General features: G+C 40.2%; 2 protein-coding genes across 23 annotated transcripts in view; one reads left to right on the forward strand and one right to left on the reverse strand.

Annotated features, from left to right (window-relative positions):
- Nucleotides 1–1,641: 1,641 nt before the first annotated feature.
- Nucleotides 1,642–8,814, reverse strand: ptger2a (prostaglandin E receptor 2a (subtype EP2)). 3 transcript variants are annotated; one of them, XM_037239716.1, is made up of 4 exons: nucleotides 8,419–8,814; nucleotides 5,501–6,423; nucleotides 5,367–5,429; nucleotides 3,503–3,701 (listed from the first exon to the last, which is right to left on the reverse strand). In XM_037239716.1, exons 2-4 carry the CDS (start codon nucleotides 6,359–6,361, stop codon nucleotides 3,642–3,644), a joined length of 984 nt encoding a protein of 327 aa, XP_037095611.1. In that variant the 5' UTR covers nucleotides 6,362–6,423; nucleotides 8,419–8,814; the 3' UTR covers nucleotides 3,503–3,641. The 3 variants fall into 3 exon arrangements, with proteins under 3 accessions (XP_037095603.1, XP_037095594.1, XP_037095611.1); XM_037239708.1 differs by lacking the exon at nucleotides 5,367–5,429 and having other exon boundaries at nucleotides 1,642–3,699; nucleotides 5,501–6,419; nucleotides 8,419–8,810; XM_037239699.1 differs by lacking the exon at nucleotides 5,367–5,429 and having other exon boundaries at nucleotides 1,642–3,699; nucleotides 8,419–8,808.
- Nucleotides 8,815–14,404: 5,590 nt separating this feature from the next.
- Nucleotides 14,405–16,281, forward strand: part of nid2a (nidogen 2a (osteonidogen)) — a 30,150-nt gene continuing 28,273 nt past the window's right edge. For 19 of the 20 annotated variants that reach the window (XM_037271535.1, XM_037271545.1, XM_037271567.1 and 16 more), the window contains exons 1-2: nucleotides 14,494–14,700; nucleotides 15,821–16,006. In XM_037271535.1, the coding sequence (XP_037127430.1) occupies nucleotides 14,494–14,700; nucleotides 15,821–16,006 (393 nt within the window). Of the gene's footprint in view, nucleotides 14,701–15,820; nucleotides 16,007–16,281 lie in introns of all 20 variants that reach the window. The other variant, XM_037271494.1, reaches the window with a different exon arrangement.

Genomic DNA, 16,281 nt, shown 5'->3' on the forward strand with positions numbered 1-16,281 from the left:
CTTATTTACATACCAGTTCTTCCTGTGCTTGCCTGGGTTTTTCCCAGTTAGTTGTCGATATGTGCCCTTTGATTGGCTGGCGACCAAGCCAGCCAGGGTGTTCTCGGTCAACTGGGATAGACTTCATTCAGCTCACTTGCGACCCTAAGGAAGTCATAAAAAAAAAATCAAGATGTAGATTCTGAGCCACACCTTTTGAAAGTTGGCGAGTCTGGCCATGATTCATGATTAATGCTTGATTGCTCCAGGCTATGCTGGGGTTGCTGGGAACCAGTTCTGACAGGCCTTCCACGAGCACACTCCCATATGCACTCAAGAATGTGCAAGCAGTTAGCAGCGGGACACCTATTCCGACATCTTGGAGAACATTTTGGAGCAGGTTATTATGTTGATTATGGTTCAGGTGGTCTAAGATCAAAGGTCAAAGATAAGAAATAATCCAAATCTTTGGACAGCCCGCACAGGAAAACGGCAATGCAAACAGGACAATTGTTCTTGCTTGTCCTCTTCCCCCACAGCTATGTTTTTCTTGACCCCGTGACCCATGACTGGCGGCCTCTTTTGTTTGACCTCTGACCTCCTAAAGAAGCAGTACAAAACACATTTTTGCTAAAGAACCAAGAGAAACCAGGACACCAAACACATGATCTCCTTCCTTCCGCAGATCTCGGAGATGATCCAATTAAACAGACAATGCAAATTAATCATCAAATCAATTGTGTTGCATAAACTCAATTAAGTTTGTTGGGTTCCTGGTTCCTGGCTGCTTTGCTAATCATTTGTTAGTGCGGCAGTACATTTGTAGGATACGTTATGGGTCATTGTGGTTCGGTCGACATTACTGATCTAACAACAAGCGTTTAATCAAGTTAAATTTATTTTAATTGGCAAATTTTGCTCCCGTGGCTACCAGCGTCGAGCAGAAACTAATAGCGGCATTTCTATAGTGCAGGTTTAATGGCACAGTGTTGTTTGTTGCCTCAGGGTGCATTTTGCTTATTACAAGATGAAAAGACCAAATTGAACTTGCGGCAAAGCGTGGAGGAGGGCAAGGAGAAATGTGCATGACAATTGGTACTGGCGTTTAGTATCTCCACTGCGGGATCATAAATCTTGATAAATGGTATTATCTCACACTGACTGGCTGATGGCTGTGGAAGATGAAGTAGGGGAGGATCGGGTGAGGAGAGGAGTGAGACCTTGCATTGGGAAATAGAATCCATCCTCTGATAAATGTCAGAAAAACAAACTATTATTGCAACACACCAGTGACACTTGCTCTGAAATAGGACCTGAATAACAGGGTCACGAGCTTCTCTTGAAATGTCTCTTTTTTTTTTGCTCGTGTGACACACTTTGAATGAGTCATTGACATGCGTAAGTTATGAGTAGGTTTGAGAAAGATGTCAGCATGTTTTTGTTTTTCCAGGTAGTAGAAATGGTCTGACAGTTGAGCAGGCCGTGGTTTCAGTGTGTTCAGAGGGTGTTTTTTCAATTTGTGAAAGCCTCATTTTATACACTTTATACATTTTTAATCATTCAAGTTTGGCAGAGTTATTAGGGGTGCTTTAGCTATAATCTTCACAATATGGAATCAATTTGATTGAGCATGTCGGTGCGTGTGAGAAAAGGGTAACGAAGCAGGTTGGACCAAATATTTACTGGATGACAGACACACTCAGTGAGCTCAGTTTCATCTAGTGAGTAATTGTATCGTTACATGCCATATGACTTCAGTGTTACATCACCATATACAGAGCATTGTTTTCAAGCATTATTAATTTCTGAGATTAAGATTTCAAAGAAAGCATGTCCACGTCACAATCTAATATTATAATACAGTGTATCATTTATGTTATCTTTTGGGAATTATTTATATTATAATAAGCAACTGAAATTTTAAAGAATGTGTTCTGAGACAAAGAGAGAGAATAAACAGAGAGAGAGAAAATAAACCATCATGACTGATTATGCTATTCAGTAACACACAAATACACACTACTCACACATCCATCGCATGTACACTAAAGCAGTGAGCAACAAAAATATCTGTTTTAAGCAGCCTTGAACATACACCTAAATAGAATAAGCGTCAAACTCCTGGCCTGTGGGCCGCATCCGGCACGGTAAGGATGATTTAAGTGTTGTTGTGAGGATGTGTGCCGATGACAGAGAACAATAAGGATCAAACCCTATTGTGAATAGGGAAAATCTGCCAATGATTGACAGCCCTCACTTAAAGGCAATTTGTAATTGTGTATAGATGCTCCAAGATAGCAGCAAAGCACTTGACACAGAAATGCAGCTAGCATGTACACAATCATCATGGTACGGTTCAACTGGAGTTAAAGGTTCAAATATTCAAACCAACCAAACATTAGTATGAGCTGGCGTACTAGCCTAAATCACACACTAGCACAAATTGATGTGACTCATGGACAAACAAATACGTGCACTAGCAGTTTCCACAAACCCTAACTCAGCTTTTGGCCTCTAGACACAAATAAAAGTTGGACAAAATATAAACGGCAAAGTAGAAGATGCATTCAAGGATGTTTAAACTGCAGTCAATACAAAACCTAATGGCTCAAACCTAAAAATACCAAGATGCCGCCAAAGTAATACTTTATTTTCTTTGGCCTGAGCTGAGGCAAATGGATGAGTTCTCCAGTAAAATAGAAATAAAATCCACAAGTAGGAATTGAATGCATGAAGTGCTTTTCTTTTTAATATCCTTGAGACACTTGTTTTAATTGTATTAGACTACACACTACTGGCCAGACCAATTAATCGGCCAGCCGGTTTAATCAGCCAATATTAGATCTTTTAAAATCCGTGAAAAAAAAAAACCCTCATAAAACAAGGATAATGGCATTCAAACATTTCCCACGTTCCTAAAAAAAACTCAGCGAAATATTTTACCACTATTCCTCTATGTTGTAAACACTCAAGGACAAAGTATTGCAAAGCAGTCAAATGTTTTGCCTGTAATTCATACTGTCTCTTTATTGTTCTGTGTTATGAGACCAAAATATTTTCATTTTATAAATACGTATTTTTTTAAATAATCTGCCAATTAATTAGTTATGAAAATGTTATTCAGACAAAAAAATCCATGCTGGCCCTGCTACACACAAGCCTTACTTAGCCTTTAAACAAAAAAATACTCAAGTTTGTAGCTTGACAAGTCACACACACGAAGATATCGGAGCACAAAGCACTTTGGAAACAACCCGGACATGATAAGGAAGTGGCAGCGACTGATAAAACTCAAACTACCCCAAGAATAGATAAAATAACGCTCAAAACGTATGTGCCTTGTGTGATTAGCAGGAAGATCCAACTCTGACCTTTAAGACCTCAAATAAATACAACTATCAAATTACCGACACACATACACAAAAATCCGCGTCATACATTTTCAAGAGGTGGAAAAGACTCTGTGTATTCCAGTTCTGGGCACGAAAGCTCTACATTTGCCTGACTTTCTTTGGCCTCTGTGGATTTGAGCCGAGAAGCCTTTAAAGTTCTTCGACGGGATCTGCAGATGGAGGCCCAGCAAAAGTGCAGCACGCCAGGAGAGAGGAGGATGAAGACCCAGGGGTCAATGATGGAATTGACCGAGATGAAACGGAGGGCGATCAGGTCCAGAGGGTGAGACTCGTCGCGAACCTTAACCGAGTTGATGTACACACGAATCTGAAATGGGACCAAATTATGGCGTTGCATCAACTTGGCTGCACACACATTAACTTTTGACATTACGTATGAGATGCATCAGATGTAAAAGAGGCACTTGTAGCAATTCATACAAGAGAATAAGAGCTTTGTGTTCGACTCAACCTGCCTATATTTTATACTGAGTAAAGACATTTGAGAATATGAATCAAGATAATAATAATAATAATAATTCATTAAATTTGTATAGCGCTTTTCAAACACCCAAAGACGCTTACAGGGAACAAGGCAAAGACATACATGAGGGGAGGGGGACGGGGAGGAAACAATCGGGTAAACTTAAGAAGAGGAAACCAGTTATGGGTAGGGGATAAGATCATTTCAGTATACAGTAACTTCATTTTATCATCATTTTTGTGCTTTTTAGTTCCGTTTTTGGTAGATTTGATAGACCTGGACAAAATTTGGTTGCAAAAAGCAGATTAGATTTTAGTTTCCAAAAGAGCAGGTGTAACTCCAAGCACAGGTGGTGTAACACCATTTTGGTTGGAGGTATTTAACGGCGACGCAGATGAACAAATCTGGTGCTCTGCAGACATGTATTGGGCTCTTAGTCTTGCACAGTTGCATATTTTTGGTGGGAGCGGAAAACTTTTAATTGCACTCTGATGTTGTTGCGAAGACTAAAAACATTGGAACTATTTTCAGTATTATTCAGCTTTTAATTTCCATTTGACATGCAGCTGAAAAACATTTCACATACGGAACAAAAAACAAAGGAAAACAAAAACTGTTCCAAATGAAGTGGTATCTTGTTTGATTTCAATTTTAACATTGTTTTCTTGTAGTTCCAGTGCAGTTCAGCCATCTGCTTTGTGTCTCCACTACAGGGTGCTGACAATTAGCCCAAAAAGAATTTCCTGCAGCATTCTTTTGTAGCAGCATTGAATCTCTTAAACCTGTTTACAGAAAAGATTTTGTGTGTATTTCCCCCCCCCCATTCTCTAACATATGACCTTACACCCGACGTACATACCGAACTGTGACTTTCAACATAGCATTATCCCCCAGCGATTATTTCTAGGTAGTCACTCCAGGAATCCGCAATTCAGCGATAGCGGAATGTACTGCTGATTTCAAAGCCCTGGGAATTCAAAGCAGTTGGTAGAATATAGAGCAAGGTTGCACATTGCACGGTTTTCATCCCAGCAGCTCAATGTCACGGTTAGATAGATGGGCTCTCACCGCAGGGGCGTGATGCCTAGTTCAGATTTGGTGTTGGATCCAATTTTTTTAACGTACAATCATAAATAACTGGTGGCACATAACATCGACAGCCCTGTTATAACTAACGGCTGAAAACGGCAACTTGATCCTGAGGGATCAGATCAAGGTGAAGTATCATATTGCTCAATTCATCAAAGTAGATAAGAAGCTGTTGATAAATTATACATTTCTAGTCATTTGGAGTATTGCCATTTAATGTCACTGTGTTGCAATGTCTGTCTGTGTTTCTGTTATGTTCTATGTTAGCCTATTGTGATTAATATCAAGTAGGCAGAAAAATCCACCTGTTTCTATCTATTTCAGTGGGCAACTGTTTTGCCTTGTACTGTTACTTGCTGTTGACTGAAAATGACCATCTTGCAAACATCAGCTGACCAAACCCAGCACATTATCTTAGCAGTTTGGCACCGTGATGTCATTAGCAGTCGACACCAATTGACAGTACAAGACAAAATGGGCTCCGGCTGAAATAGACAAAATACGGTGGGCTGACCTGAAATCTGTTCTTATTGTGCTGTTGTGTCTGTGCTCTTACCACAAGGGGAAGCGTGCAGATGATGAAGATGGTTGTCATGAAGACCAAGAGGATGAGATGCTCCACTTCCTCCGCTATGGACAGGGGCCTGCGTTCACTGTTTGAGCGTGTGCTCGCCATGACTGAGCCGCCGTGCCTTCTCCGCCGCTGGTACATGCGCAGCAACTGGTAACCCACAAAGGCGTTGCACACCACTATTGCCAGCACCAGTACTAACATGACTGTGGCATAGAGGTTTGCGTAAACCCGGTCTTTCTTCTTCTCTGGATTCATGTCAATGAAGCACCAAGTGCCAGGGCAATATTGTACATATTTTCCAAATCCCGCAAAAGGGAGGAGACAGAATAAAATACACACTAAAAACACCACGGGAATTGTGATGTAGGCTAGCTTTTTGGTGACGTAGCGAGTGTACAGGTAGGGGTAGCCGATAGCCGAGCATCTTTCCAGCGCCATCGTTAGGAGAAGAGACATGGTTGCCAAGCTGAAGAAGGTCATGCTGAATCCGAAGTAGGAGCACACTCCGTGAGTGTTGGGTGACATTCCCTCCAAGGTAATGTTGCGAGAGTACGACACCTGCACAAGTGGACTGACTAGACATGTTCCGCCCAAGTCCGTGACGACCAGCGACGTGATGAGGACGTGGAATAGCACCCGCCGTCGACCGTCTGTGGCCTTCGCGTCTCGCCGGCGCCGGATCTCCAGAATCACCAGGGCGGCCACGTTGCCCAGGAGGCCCGCGGCGAACATGACGGCACTGATCGCGGGACTCTTCCTGGAATCGACGTAGTGCTTGCTGTGGCAGGGGTCGGGTAGCTCCATTACGCTTGAAAACTGTGCCACCGTCATCCCAAAGTACATCTCTCGCCTTCCAAAACGGTGTCAAGAACATTTCATTAAGTTGTTGTCGGCAGCCATCCTGTCTGAACACAAATACGTACGACCTTGTGACGTCACTTATCGATGACCGTGTCAAGGTATGTTACAAGTAGAGTTGTAGAGAAACATTTGCCAAGCTTTTAGAACATTTCTCAATTAAGTGTCACCGAAAGTTAATGCACAATATGTAGCTCCCGCCGTATAATGGAATTAATTGAAATGTTCCACTTGTCTCTTTTCATTGCTGGCATTGTTGAAAAGAGCGAAAGCTATAAATTGAATTTATTCTGTTCTCAACTAAAATCTCATAGCTTAAATAATCTTTCTCAATCTTAAGGATAGTCATAAGATGTCTTATTAACATAAATAACACTACAAAATAGTGTCAGTAAAACAATGACAAAATAAAATAAAATATAAATAAACGTTTTTTTATGTTGCTCCTTCCGTTATATGTAAATATCTGATTTCACTTTACATGTTTTGTGATGGCCACAGTTGAATATAGTATTTTAAACCAGTTTTCAATTTGCAAAATTCTCATTTTAAGAAAAGTAAAAGGTCAACTGGCTTCATTAAATTGAGTGTTTGACGGTCATACATGTTTTGCACACTAGGGTTTTTGGCAAAGGTCATGAAATGGCGTGCGTATCAAATGACTGACTAAAGCCCCAGATGTATAAATGCATTCTAAATGCAAAAAGCACATGACCCTTATTACATTGCTAATTTATTGCCTTCCTTTTACAGTAAATGACTTTCAGGACTGCACTTTTAGCCCAAACTATTTGATGCTTGTAAAAAGAAAGAAATCATTTGAAGGTTTATGAGACTCTTGAGATGAACATTTTAAATCACAATAGTGACCAGGATATCACTTTTAAAACAAATATAAATGGCAGCAACTTAAATCATTTTACATACAAAAAGTATTACATACTTAATCTACATTTCCACAAAATCAATGCAACTCCCCACAAAACAAAGTCAAAATGACTCAGCATACCATTAACAGAAAATCACGAGCTTGCAGCTAAATGTCAAAACAGTTAACGTATTTTCCGCTAATCCGACTAAGCGCCTTACTTGGACTCTTTCAATTTGTGCCCAAGTGGGGCACTAAATGGGCATTCTGTACTAACTAAATATGCTCTTCTGCCCTTTTGACAGCTTACAGATGGCAGACAGCCTGGAGATCCATAAAAGCTGTCTCGTTAGAAAAATTACATTCAAAGGAAATAATGTTGCTCTGGAAGTTCGAGTGCACCCATTGATCTATATATACACTATAGAACCCTTTAGTCAATATAGTACCATTCACCACTGGACTTCTTTAGATGTTTATTCCGTGTTCTTTAGACAGGCATAGTTCTGTAAGACACCTGTGATTCTGTCTAAATTGAACTCTTCAGATGTTCATAGCCTTTAATTGCCAAGAGCCATTCAGCTCTAATTTGGTGCTCTGCGTAGACGTGGGAGTTAATTTCACTAAGAAAAGGGAGTGAAATACTACGCGGAAACTTTTAGTCTTTAGATTTTAGTCATTGTTTCCCATTAAGTGAGGCATCTAAAATGAAACACATTGTTATTCAGCTCCACTTTGCAGTCCAAATTGTGTCTTTCCATTGGTAGATATGTCAATACAGGGTCACGCAAACCTGGGTTACTGGAATGCTATTTATTTTTTGCATGCGAGAATACCCTTTTAACAAGACCTTGGTCATAGAAAAAAATAAAAACACATGTTAAATGTCTGTCCAGTCACCACTTAAGCATTGCGCTAAAGAGCGCAACTTTCTGCTGTATTGAATATATTTACAAAGTTGTCGCGAGTGAATGCTAAAATGTGTTCATTTGTTTTGTTTTTAATTCCCTACTTCCATGTCGCGTCAAATGAGAGCGTGAGCGAGAGAGAGCTGTTTTTTTTTTTTTTGTATAATTCCGTCCCTCCAATGCGCGTCAAATGAAAAGGAGAGCGTGCACAGTCACCGAAAGGCACCACCAAATTAACACCCAAATATTAACCACAAAGTTATCACCTATCGCACCGGATTGCTCCTCTTGGTCATGTTTCCAGTCCTCGGCGTGGAGAAACGTAGCGCCAAGGTCCGTGCGTGCATAGAGATGAGGACAAATGGAGAAGCAACTGACATGAGGGGACCCGCCGGGCTAGTGGGAGAGGTGCGGTGACGTCTGTGGTTTGTCCACGCCCACCACCGCAAACTCTATACAGTTTGAAAAGTGAAGTATTCGACAGTAGAACCACATCATACAGTACTGTAGTCATTGTACTTCCCGAAAGTGACAGCGGCCACAGACGCTTCTGGTAAACAACACAATACTCACAGTTATAGGCGTAAGTACAGATATTTGTGTTAAAAAACAAAAATGAAAGTACTGATTTTTTACTTGCAGGTAAACGCAAAACAGATCTACTTATTGTTCAAAGATCAAATAGTAATTCACTGCGCAGTACCAGTTTTTAATCTTAATTGTGAATAAATATAAAACGTTTTTAATCTAAAAAAGTAATGAGTCTATGTTGACAAATTAAGGAATGGAAGGTATTACATATGCTTGTTTTCAAACGTAGAGACTAAAAATAATAAAGTCAAAAAAACTGAACACTCAAAGTCTAAGTACGATAAAATCTATACAAGTAGCATTGAAAAGAAAAGTCAAACACAAACAAGGACATGTTAGATGTTGAGTCAGGAATATAGAATATTTGTACAGCTGGTAGAAAGTGGAAAAGTACACGATGTCGCAAACATCACCATATACTTCCTTTTTTTCTACTTCAGCTTTCATTCAGGCTTGAGGCAATCAACATTTGACAGCTTTGACTTTGCAGGTTTTGCAAGTATATCGTTCCCTAGCACATTGCTTGCCAATTGGCATTGGAACATTGACGCAAAATTGTCACCTGGCAGGAAGTCGTGGAACTCCCCATTCAACACCTATTTGAAACGCTCCATGGCTGTCACATGATCCAACACGTTAAAAAAATTGGAATTAATCATTACAAAAGATGTTCAAGCTTGATAAAGCTTTATCCTTACCAACTTCTGTCACGGATCGGAGCAGGGCGACCAAATGCAGCTTAGACCAGGGTTTATTGAGGGAAAAGGTAGTTGGAAGAGAGGATAAGGGGAACAAACTAACAGAACCGGCAAACTGACATCACTTAACTGACCGACCGACAGACTGGCTAACCGAAACAGACTTGACAACGACAAGAATAAAAAAGAATCAATGATCCGAAACGGGTGTGACACGCAGACAGGACTTAAATACGCGACAGGTAACGAGAGGCAGGTGACTGTGATTCATTAGTACATGGATTGTGAGTTGACACAGGAAGGGAGGGGCGAGTACACAGACGCGGACAGAAACCATGACAACCCACATATAATAACACAACTGGGGACGAGTCGTGACAACTTCAGAACATTCAAATATTTTATTAAGCTTTGTGAGAATGTCTGGGACACTCCTACTCTATGCAATTATCATATACAGTATTCATTATTATATATATCTCTATATATATAGAGATATATATAATTAGGGAAGGGCGCGTACCGATACCAAATATCGGTACCAGGATTGGCCGCCCTCTTGCTTCCGTTTGACTATCAGGAAAAGGCATGTATGGCTCACAAAATGTTTTCCCCATTTGTTTACATCCATGTCAAACCTTATATAGGCTCAGTGACTTATTTTCAATGCATTACTTTTGATAATCTTTGTATTCTTTAAAATGATCTGTCACTGGTTTAATAACAACTGTTTCAAAAAGTACTCATGGTTCTTGCTATCAGTATTGGTGACTACTTGTGCTGGTATCGGGCTGACAAAAAGAGTGGTATTGAACATCTCTATTATTTCTGTCATGCACATGGGCTGCCATTTCCCTCTGATCCATGCTTGGGTCTGCACTGATCCAAGTAAATGTAAGACAAGAATCCGGTGCCCTTTGCTCTTTGTGTGTGCAATCCACTTATTGATTAAGGCTTAAATCTGTGAATCCCCTGCGTGTAAACAGCTTTTTGTTGTGGTGAAAGCTTGGCAGCAGGTGCTTAAAGAGCTGACAAGTGCCACAATCATAGATGCGACACACACACACACGCACACACACACACAAGCTTGTGTGATTGTGTGAAATTTTAGTAAAGGCTTATGGTGGCAGTGATTTTCCCAGAAATGACTGCAAGCAGTGTCCCAAAGGTGACAGGAAAATATCATTTCTGTGCATTCTGTGCTGTGTGCACTAATGGCCTCCGTCTGAATTATTGATGAGATTATTGGATTTTTTTGTGGGTATCCAATTCCGCAAGTGTAAGCTGACGTCGGTAGCATCATATATTTATTGCAGTCTTGATCATTGATTACAGGGTAGAACATTTGCATTTCACTAAAGCAGTTTTCTCAGATATTTTTTGTTATCCTCCCTACCAGGAAGAAGGAAATATTTCACGTCGCCCAACTCTCCTCAGTGACTATAAATAGTATCAATTGTCTATAAAATGAAGATAAGTACACCATGACATAATATCGTATCCTAATTAACATGTTCCTAATTAACATGAACACTGATTTAAAATATTAGGTTTGTTACCCGGCTTCTTTAAATCTTATGGGCTGATCATTCGTATTGGGTGTGATGGAGGAGGAGGACTTGGAAAACAGGGAGGGCAGTCGCCCTTGAGGATCGAAGCTGGACATGCTTGCACTAGTGCTATGTGGGCTTCCTCTAGTGGTATGTGGAAGAATCACTACCAAATTACATTTTAATTGAAGATTTAACGTTTAAATTGAAAACATTTGCATTTATTTTATAAGAACAGATTATTTTAAAAGCCTTTATTTACATAGATATAAAATGTATGTGCCATATATTTGAATTGAATTGAAACATTATTTAGTAAATTAAAAGAAAATTGATATTTCAGCGCAGTGTCTTATAATAATAGCTAATATTGTATACTTTTTGAAAACTGCGCAGCACACACGATACATAACAAGATGTAATGTACATCTACAGACGCAAGATGGCACCCAACGCCAAGACTGTCAGAATTGCAGTCGTCACATGAACAATGTTCTCATTAAAGATTACTCACGGTTTTGGGATCATGCAAGATTCTTGGGTTCATGCATGGATTTGTTTTTGTGGAAGAAGCGAAAGAAAGCATTATTAGATGTTATCTTAAATCATCGAGGTGTTATGAGAATGATTTGTGGCAGATGAGTTGTGTTTTGGACCAGCCTAAAATCCCCGAGCTTCAGTCTGATTCTGATTCTGATTGAAACAGAATTTAAAACTACAACATACTGTAATGTGTCTTTTCAGAAGCTATTTTTAAACAATAAATGTTGGTTATTGTTTGTAACATTTATAAGAGTCATAACTTAAGACTGCAATATGGAAAGAATGCAGGTTTGCAACATTTGAGCACCTCTCACTTAATTACAGTCTTAAGTTTTCAGGTTTTCTGCCAAAAATAAACTTGGTTTTAGGGTTCACTAGTTTAATGCCAACAGTGCCACAAATGGTCATCTAAGTGTTGAGTTTTACAACAACCTTTAAGACATAGTGGTGACTATTTGAACACAAATGGTGCGGCAGCACACATAGACAGACAATATACCAAGACCCACAGGAATATATTGCCGACATCTGGTGGAAACCTCATGTCTAAATATGGTCAAATTCATTTTTTATCACAAATCGCTACTAATGGCCAGTCTCTGCCTCGTCTGTATTTTTCATGCAATTCTAGCCAATCGAAAGTGGTGAAAATGGCTTGAAAACAAATGATCACTGCCAAACACTGCCGCTCGTGAATTCAATTTAGTTGAGCTCCGGCCAGGTCACCCTCTGAGGGCACACCTTTGCCAGACCCCCGTGTGCGAGGGAGCGCATGGAACGGGGAACGGTGGAGAGTGCAGCTCCCGCCGGACCTGAGTTGCCTCTACTATCTGAAGTCTTTTTACACACAGGGTTGGTCATGTCATTGTTTTATGTATTACATCACTCATGACTTTAAGACCTTAAAGAAGGCGTTTATGGGGAACAGTCGTTTACTTTTGTGATGTTTTCAAAGGAGCTTTGCACGGTGGGTGCTTGAAAGGCATTTCGCCGTGGGCGTTAGCGGACTTTGAAGTTCTGGCTGCCGCCGGGTTCTGTTTTGTAATCAATGTCAATTTTTTAGCATATTAAAGGATTTAGGTAGTATCCAAGTGCGTAATGGTAATATAAAAGGTATGATAAAAATTGAACAAAGCTTGGGAACCCACGAACCATTGCACAACCTGCTGCTATCTATTCATCCATCCATTTTCTGCACCGCTTGCCCCCACGGGGGTCGTGGGCGTGCTGGAGCCTATCCCAGCAGTCATCGGGCAGTAGGCGGGGGACACCCTTAACTTGTTGCCAGCTAATCGCAGGGCACACAGCCATCCACACTCACACTTACGGGCAATATGGAGTGCTCAATCGGCCTACCAAGCATATTTGTGGGAGGAAACCGTAGTGCTCGGAGAAAACCCACTCAGAGAAGGGGAGAACATGCAAACTCCACACCCGCACCTTCTGAACTGTGAGGCCACTTTGCCGCTGCTATTCATTTATTCATTTATATGAACTGTTGATAGTCCATGTTTTTATGTCTTTACATATATCAATGCATATAATTTCTTTTACTTTTTAAAAACTGCACTTTACCTTTTTTTATGAACATGTTGTGGCAGAAGGCAGGAACACGTCTTTGTACCATGACTGTCTGCCAACGTGGCTGGAGAAATTCATCAAAGATAGAAAGAGAGCATGACATCACAAAGGACAAACCCATCATCCCACCCCTAACTGTAGGCCTGCTGAGTGCGAGGCCTGGTACTGAGGTCCACCCTAATGTATCTGTTTTAACAGGAGTTGTTGCCAAATGAAACTTAGTTGTCAAGTTGTCGTTATGAAGTTTTCTGCCCGACAGCGATGATATTCTTTATCCTCTGAGATAAACAACAAACGCTATCACATATCACTGAGCTAGTGAAACTCTTCCTCATTTGCCTGCATCACTGGAACGGATTAATGGCATTTCCATCCACTTCAATGGGGTTAGATGATTTGAGTATTTTTTGCTACGAGTCTGATCATAGAACAAATTAAACCTGTATCTTAAAGCACCACTATACTGAAAATGTAATACTATGTTAAAAATAAAATGTTGTGTGTCAAAGTCATTTTTTTCGCAGGCAGAATCGTCGTCAGTTTTCTTTCGGAGGGCCATCATGACTGTCAACCCAAATAAATGTATGAACGCCTCATATTATATACAGTATAGGTTACACAACAAACTGATGCATAACTAGTTTTCAAATCAGCAACTAGTAAAACATTTTCAAATATTTTAAAAAGATGAATGGTAATAAAAATTACTAGCAATATCTCTATTTTTTAAACGTGAAGACAATTTATAATTTCAGTATTGACCAATGAATTTGTCTTTGCGGGCCACATAAAATGATGTGGCAGGTCGTATCTGGCCCCATGGCCTTGAGTTTGACACCTATGCTGGAAATGTTATAAAACATGCTTGGATGCAGGTCATTTAAATGGGGTAGTTCTATATTGTGGATTTCATTTATTATGGGGGTGGTCTGGAATGTAACCCTCACAGTGGAGAGGGGAGTCTTCTTGTATACACTCTGAGTAAATATATATTAAATTTATAACGGGGGGGTATATTCGTGTGAAGAGTGTACAAGCACTCCCTGAGGAATATAAATATGGCGAAATGTGTGATTTGTATCGCGGTGGTGATGGCGTCCAAGTGTGTGAAAGTCATTCATGGTTTTAGTTGTTGTGAAACAGATAAAGTTACATGGATTAAAAATGCTCTATTTGTTTTGTCTTAATTCGAGACAGATGTTGCCTCCGCCGCTGTCGCCACCCCCCATGGCCCCCCCGAGCATCCCTTTAACTCCTCCCTCTCTCTCCCAGAGTATTAGCGCCTCTGCTGAGTGGAGTTGAGGAGTTCTTCCTCTTTCTTTTCCTCCCCGTGAGTGCAGCTGTCTCCTTGTTGCAGCTTCTTCTTTGGCCCTCTACAATGGAGAGAGGGCAAATGGTGCCAGTCTACCTTCTGGGCCTGTGCTGCAGCATGTGTGTGGTTGCAGGGATCCAGAGGTCCCAAATGTTTCCCTATGGCATGTCAAGTGGAGATTCACTTTTGGAAGAAGGAGACGATGAAACCTCCAAAGTCTTATCTCTGCCTAAACCCTTCTACTTCTACGATACCCCCTTCTATCAGCTTTATGTAAGTACATGTGCATGCCTTTACTTTTTTTTTTTTTTGCACACCACTTTTGCCACATGGATCCAAAGCTCTCACTTGGAAAAGTGAACATGTCTGTTTTCTCGAATAGCATGTAATTATTTTCTTTATTTAACATGTACATGTAGCGGTTGAACGAGGCCTGGACTTGAGCGTTTCCATTTAGTGACAAGGAAAAGGAGCAAAATCATTGTAAACACATCACAAATTATTCTTGTTTAGGTTTATGTTCTTTTCTGTTTTCTTTAATGACAGGAGTAGGGTTTGTGAGCGATATAATCCCATGGTGGTCTCAGTAAAACATATGTAACACCAGATAGGCGAAAAGGAATCACCATTGGACCACATGAGACCGTAAAACTTGTTTAGTGGATTAAATATTGGGTTCCTCCTAATAATTAAAGTAAACCAAGAATACAAATGCAGCGGACAATTTGGAAATTCAACCAAAACCGGTTAGTAAACTATAAATTAAGATATAGTACTTGGGTAAATATACCACACTCCTTCCATCACTTACTGGCTATAAAAAGTCTACACACCCCTCTTCAAATGACAATGAAAATAAATTGGACCGAGATATTTTTTTCCACCATTAGTGACCTACGTATAACCTGCATAACTCAATAGATTTTTTGCAATTATTGTAAAAGGAAATAATAAACTTGGTTACACAAGTAAGTGTGCACGCCCTCTTCTAACCGGGGATGTGACTGTGTTCACAATTAACCAATTACGCTTAAAGTCATGTTAAATGAAAGTCAGAAATCACTTGTCACCATTTAAAGTGCCTCTGATAAGCCTCAAATAAAGTTCAAATATTTTGGATTTGTCTTTCTTCAATTAAGTTGTACAAATTATAAATTGCATTAGTGATTGAAAAGGTTTTCAAATGCTGGTATCCTTTTTTTATATCACAGCAACCTGGCATTTGAACAGGGGTGTGTAGACTTTATATACCCACTGTACATGTAAGCAGCACAGAAAACTGGCGGGAGTTTTCTCAAGAATGTTTGTGGTGCAAAAAAAAAAAAAAAAAGACTCATGTTTCCACTGTTCAAAAATAACATTGGAACAATTATTTCCTTGTGACATTGTCCAGGTGGCCACCAACGGGATCATATCAGCTCAGGACTTGCCAATGGAGAAGCAGTACGTGGACGACGGGTTTCCCACGGATTTCCCGGTGGTGGCGCCGTTTCTGGCTGACATGGACACCAGTGGTGGAAGAGGACAGATTTACTACAGGGTGACTGAGACGCCCAGTGTGCTCAACAGAGTGGCCCAGGTGTGTTGACTCAAGGAAAAAAGCTAAAGGTTGTTATCACCTCAAAGGCAAATTGCTCTTCAACATCCAGTTGTAGTAAGCGGCCAAGACATTTTTCGACTGACTGATTAAACTTTTTATTTCGAACAAGCATGACACCAAAAAAAAGGCCATCCATGACCATACACTGAGTGCGGCACATATTTTCATTCTTTTCAACTGCTTTCCCATTTTAACATTGCTTTAAATCCTCACGCTTACTTTTCCACCGTTTCACACCACAAACTGTCAAACAA

This window comes from Syngnathus acus, chromosome 2 (assembly GCF_901709675.1).
Source record: "Syngnathus acus chromosome 2, fSynAcu1.2, whole genome shotgun sequence".
NCBI lineage: Eukaryota > Metazoa > Chordata > Actinopteri > Syngnathiformes > Syngnathidae > Syngnathus > Syngnathus acus.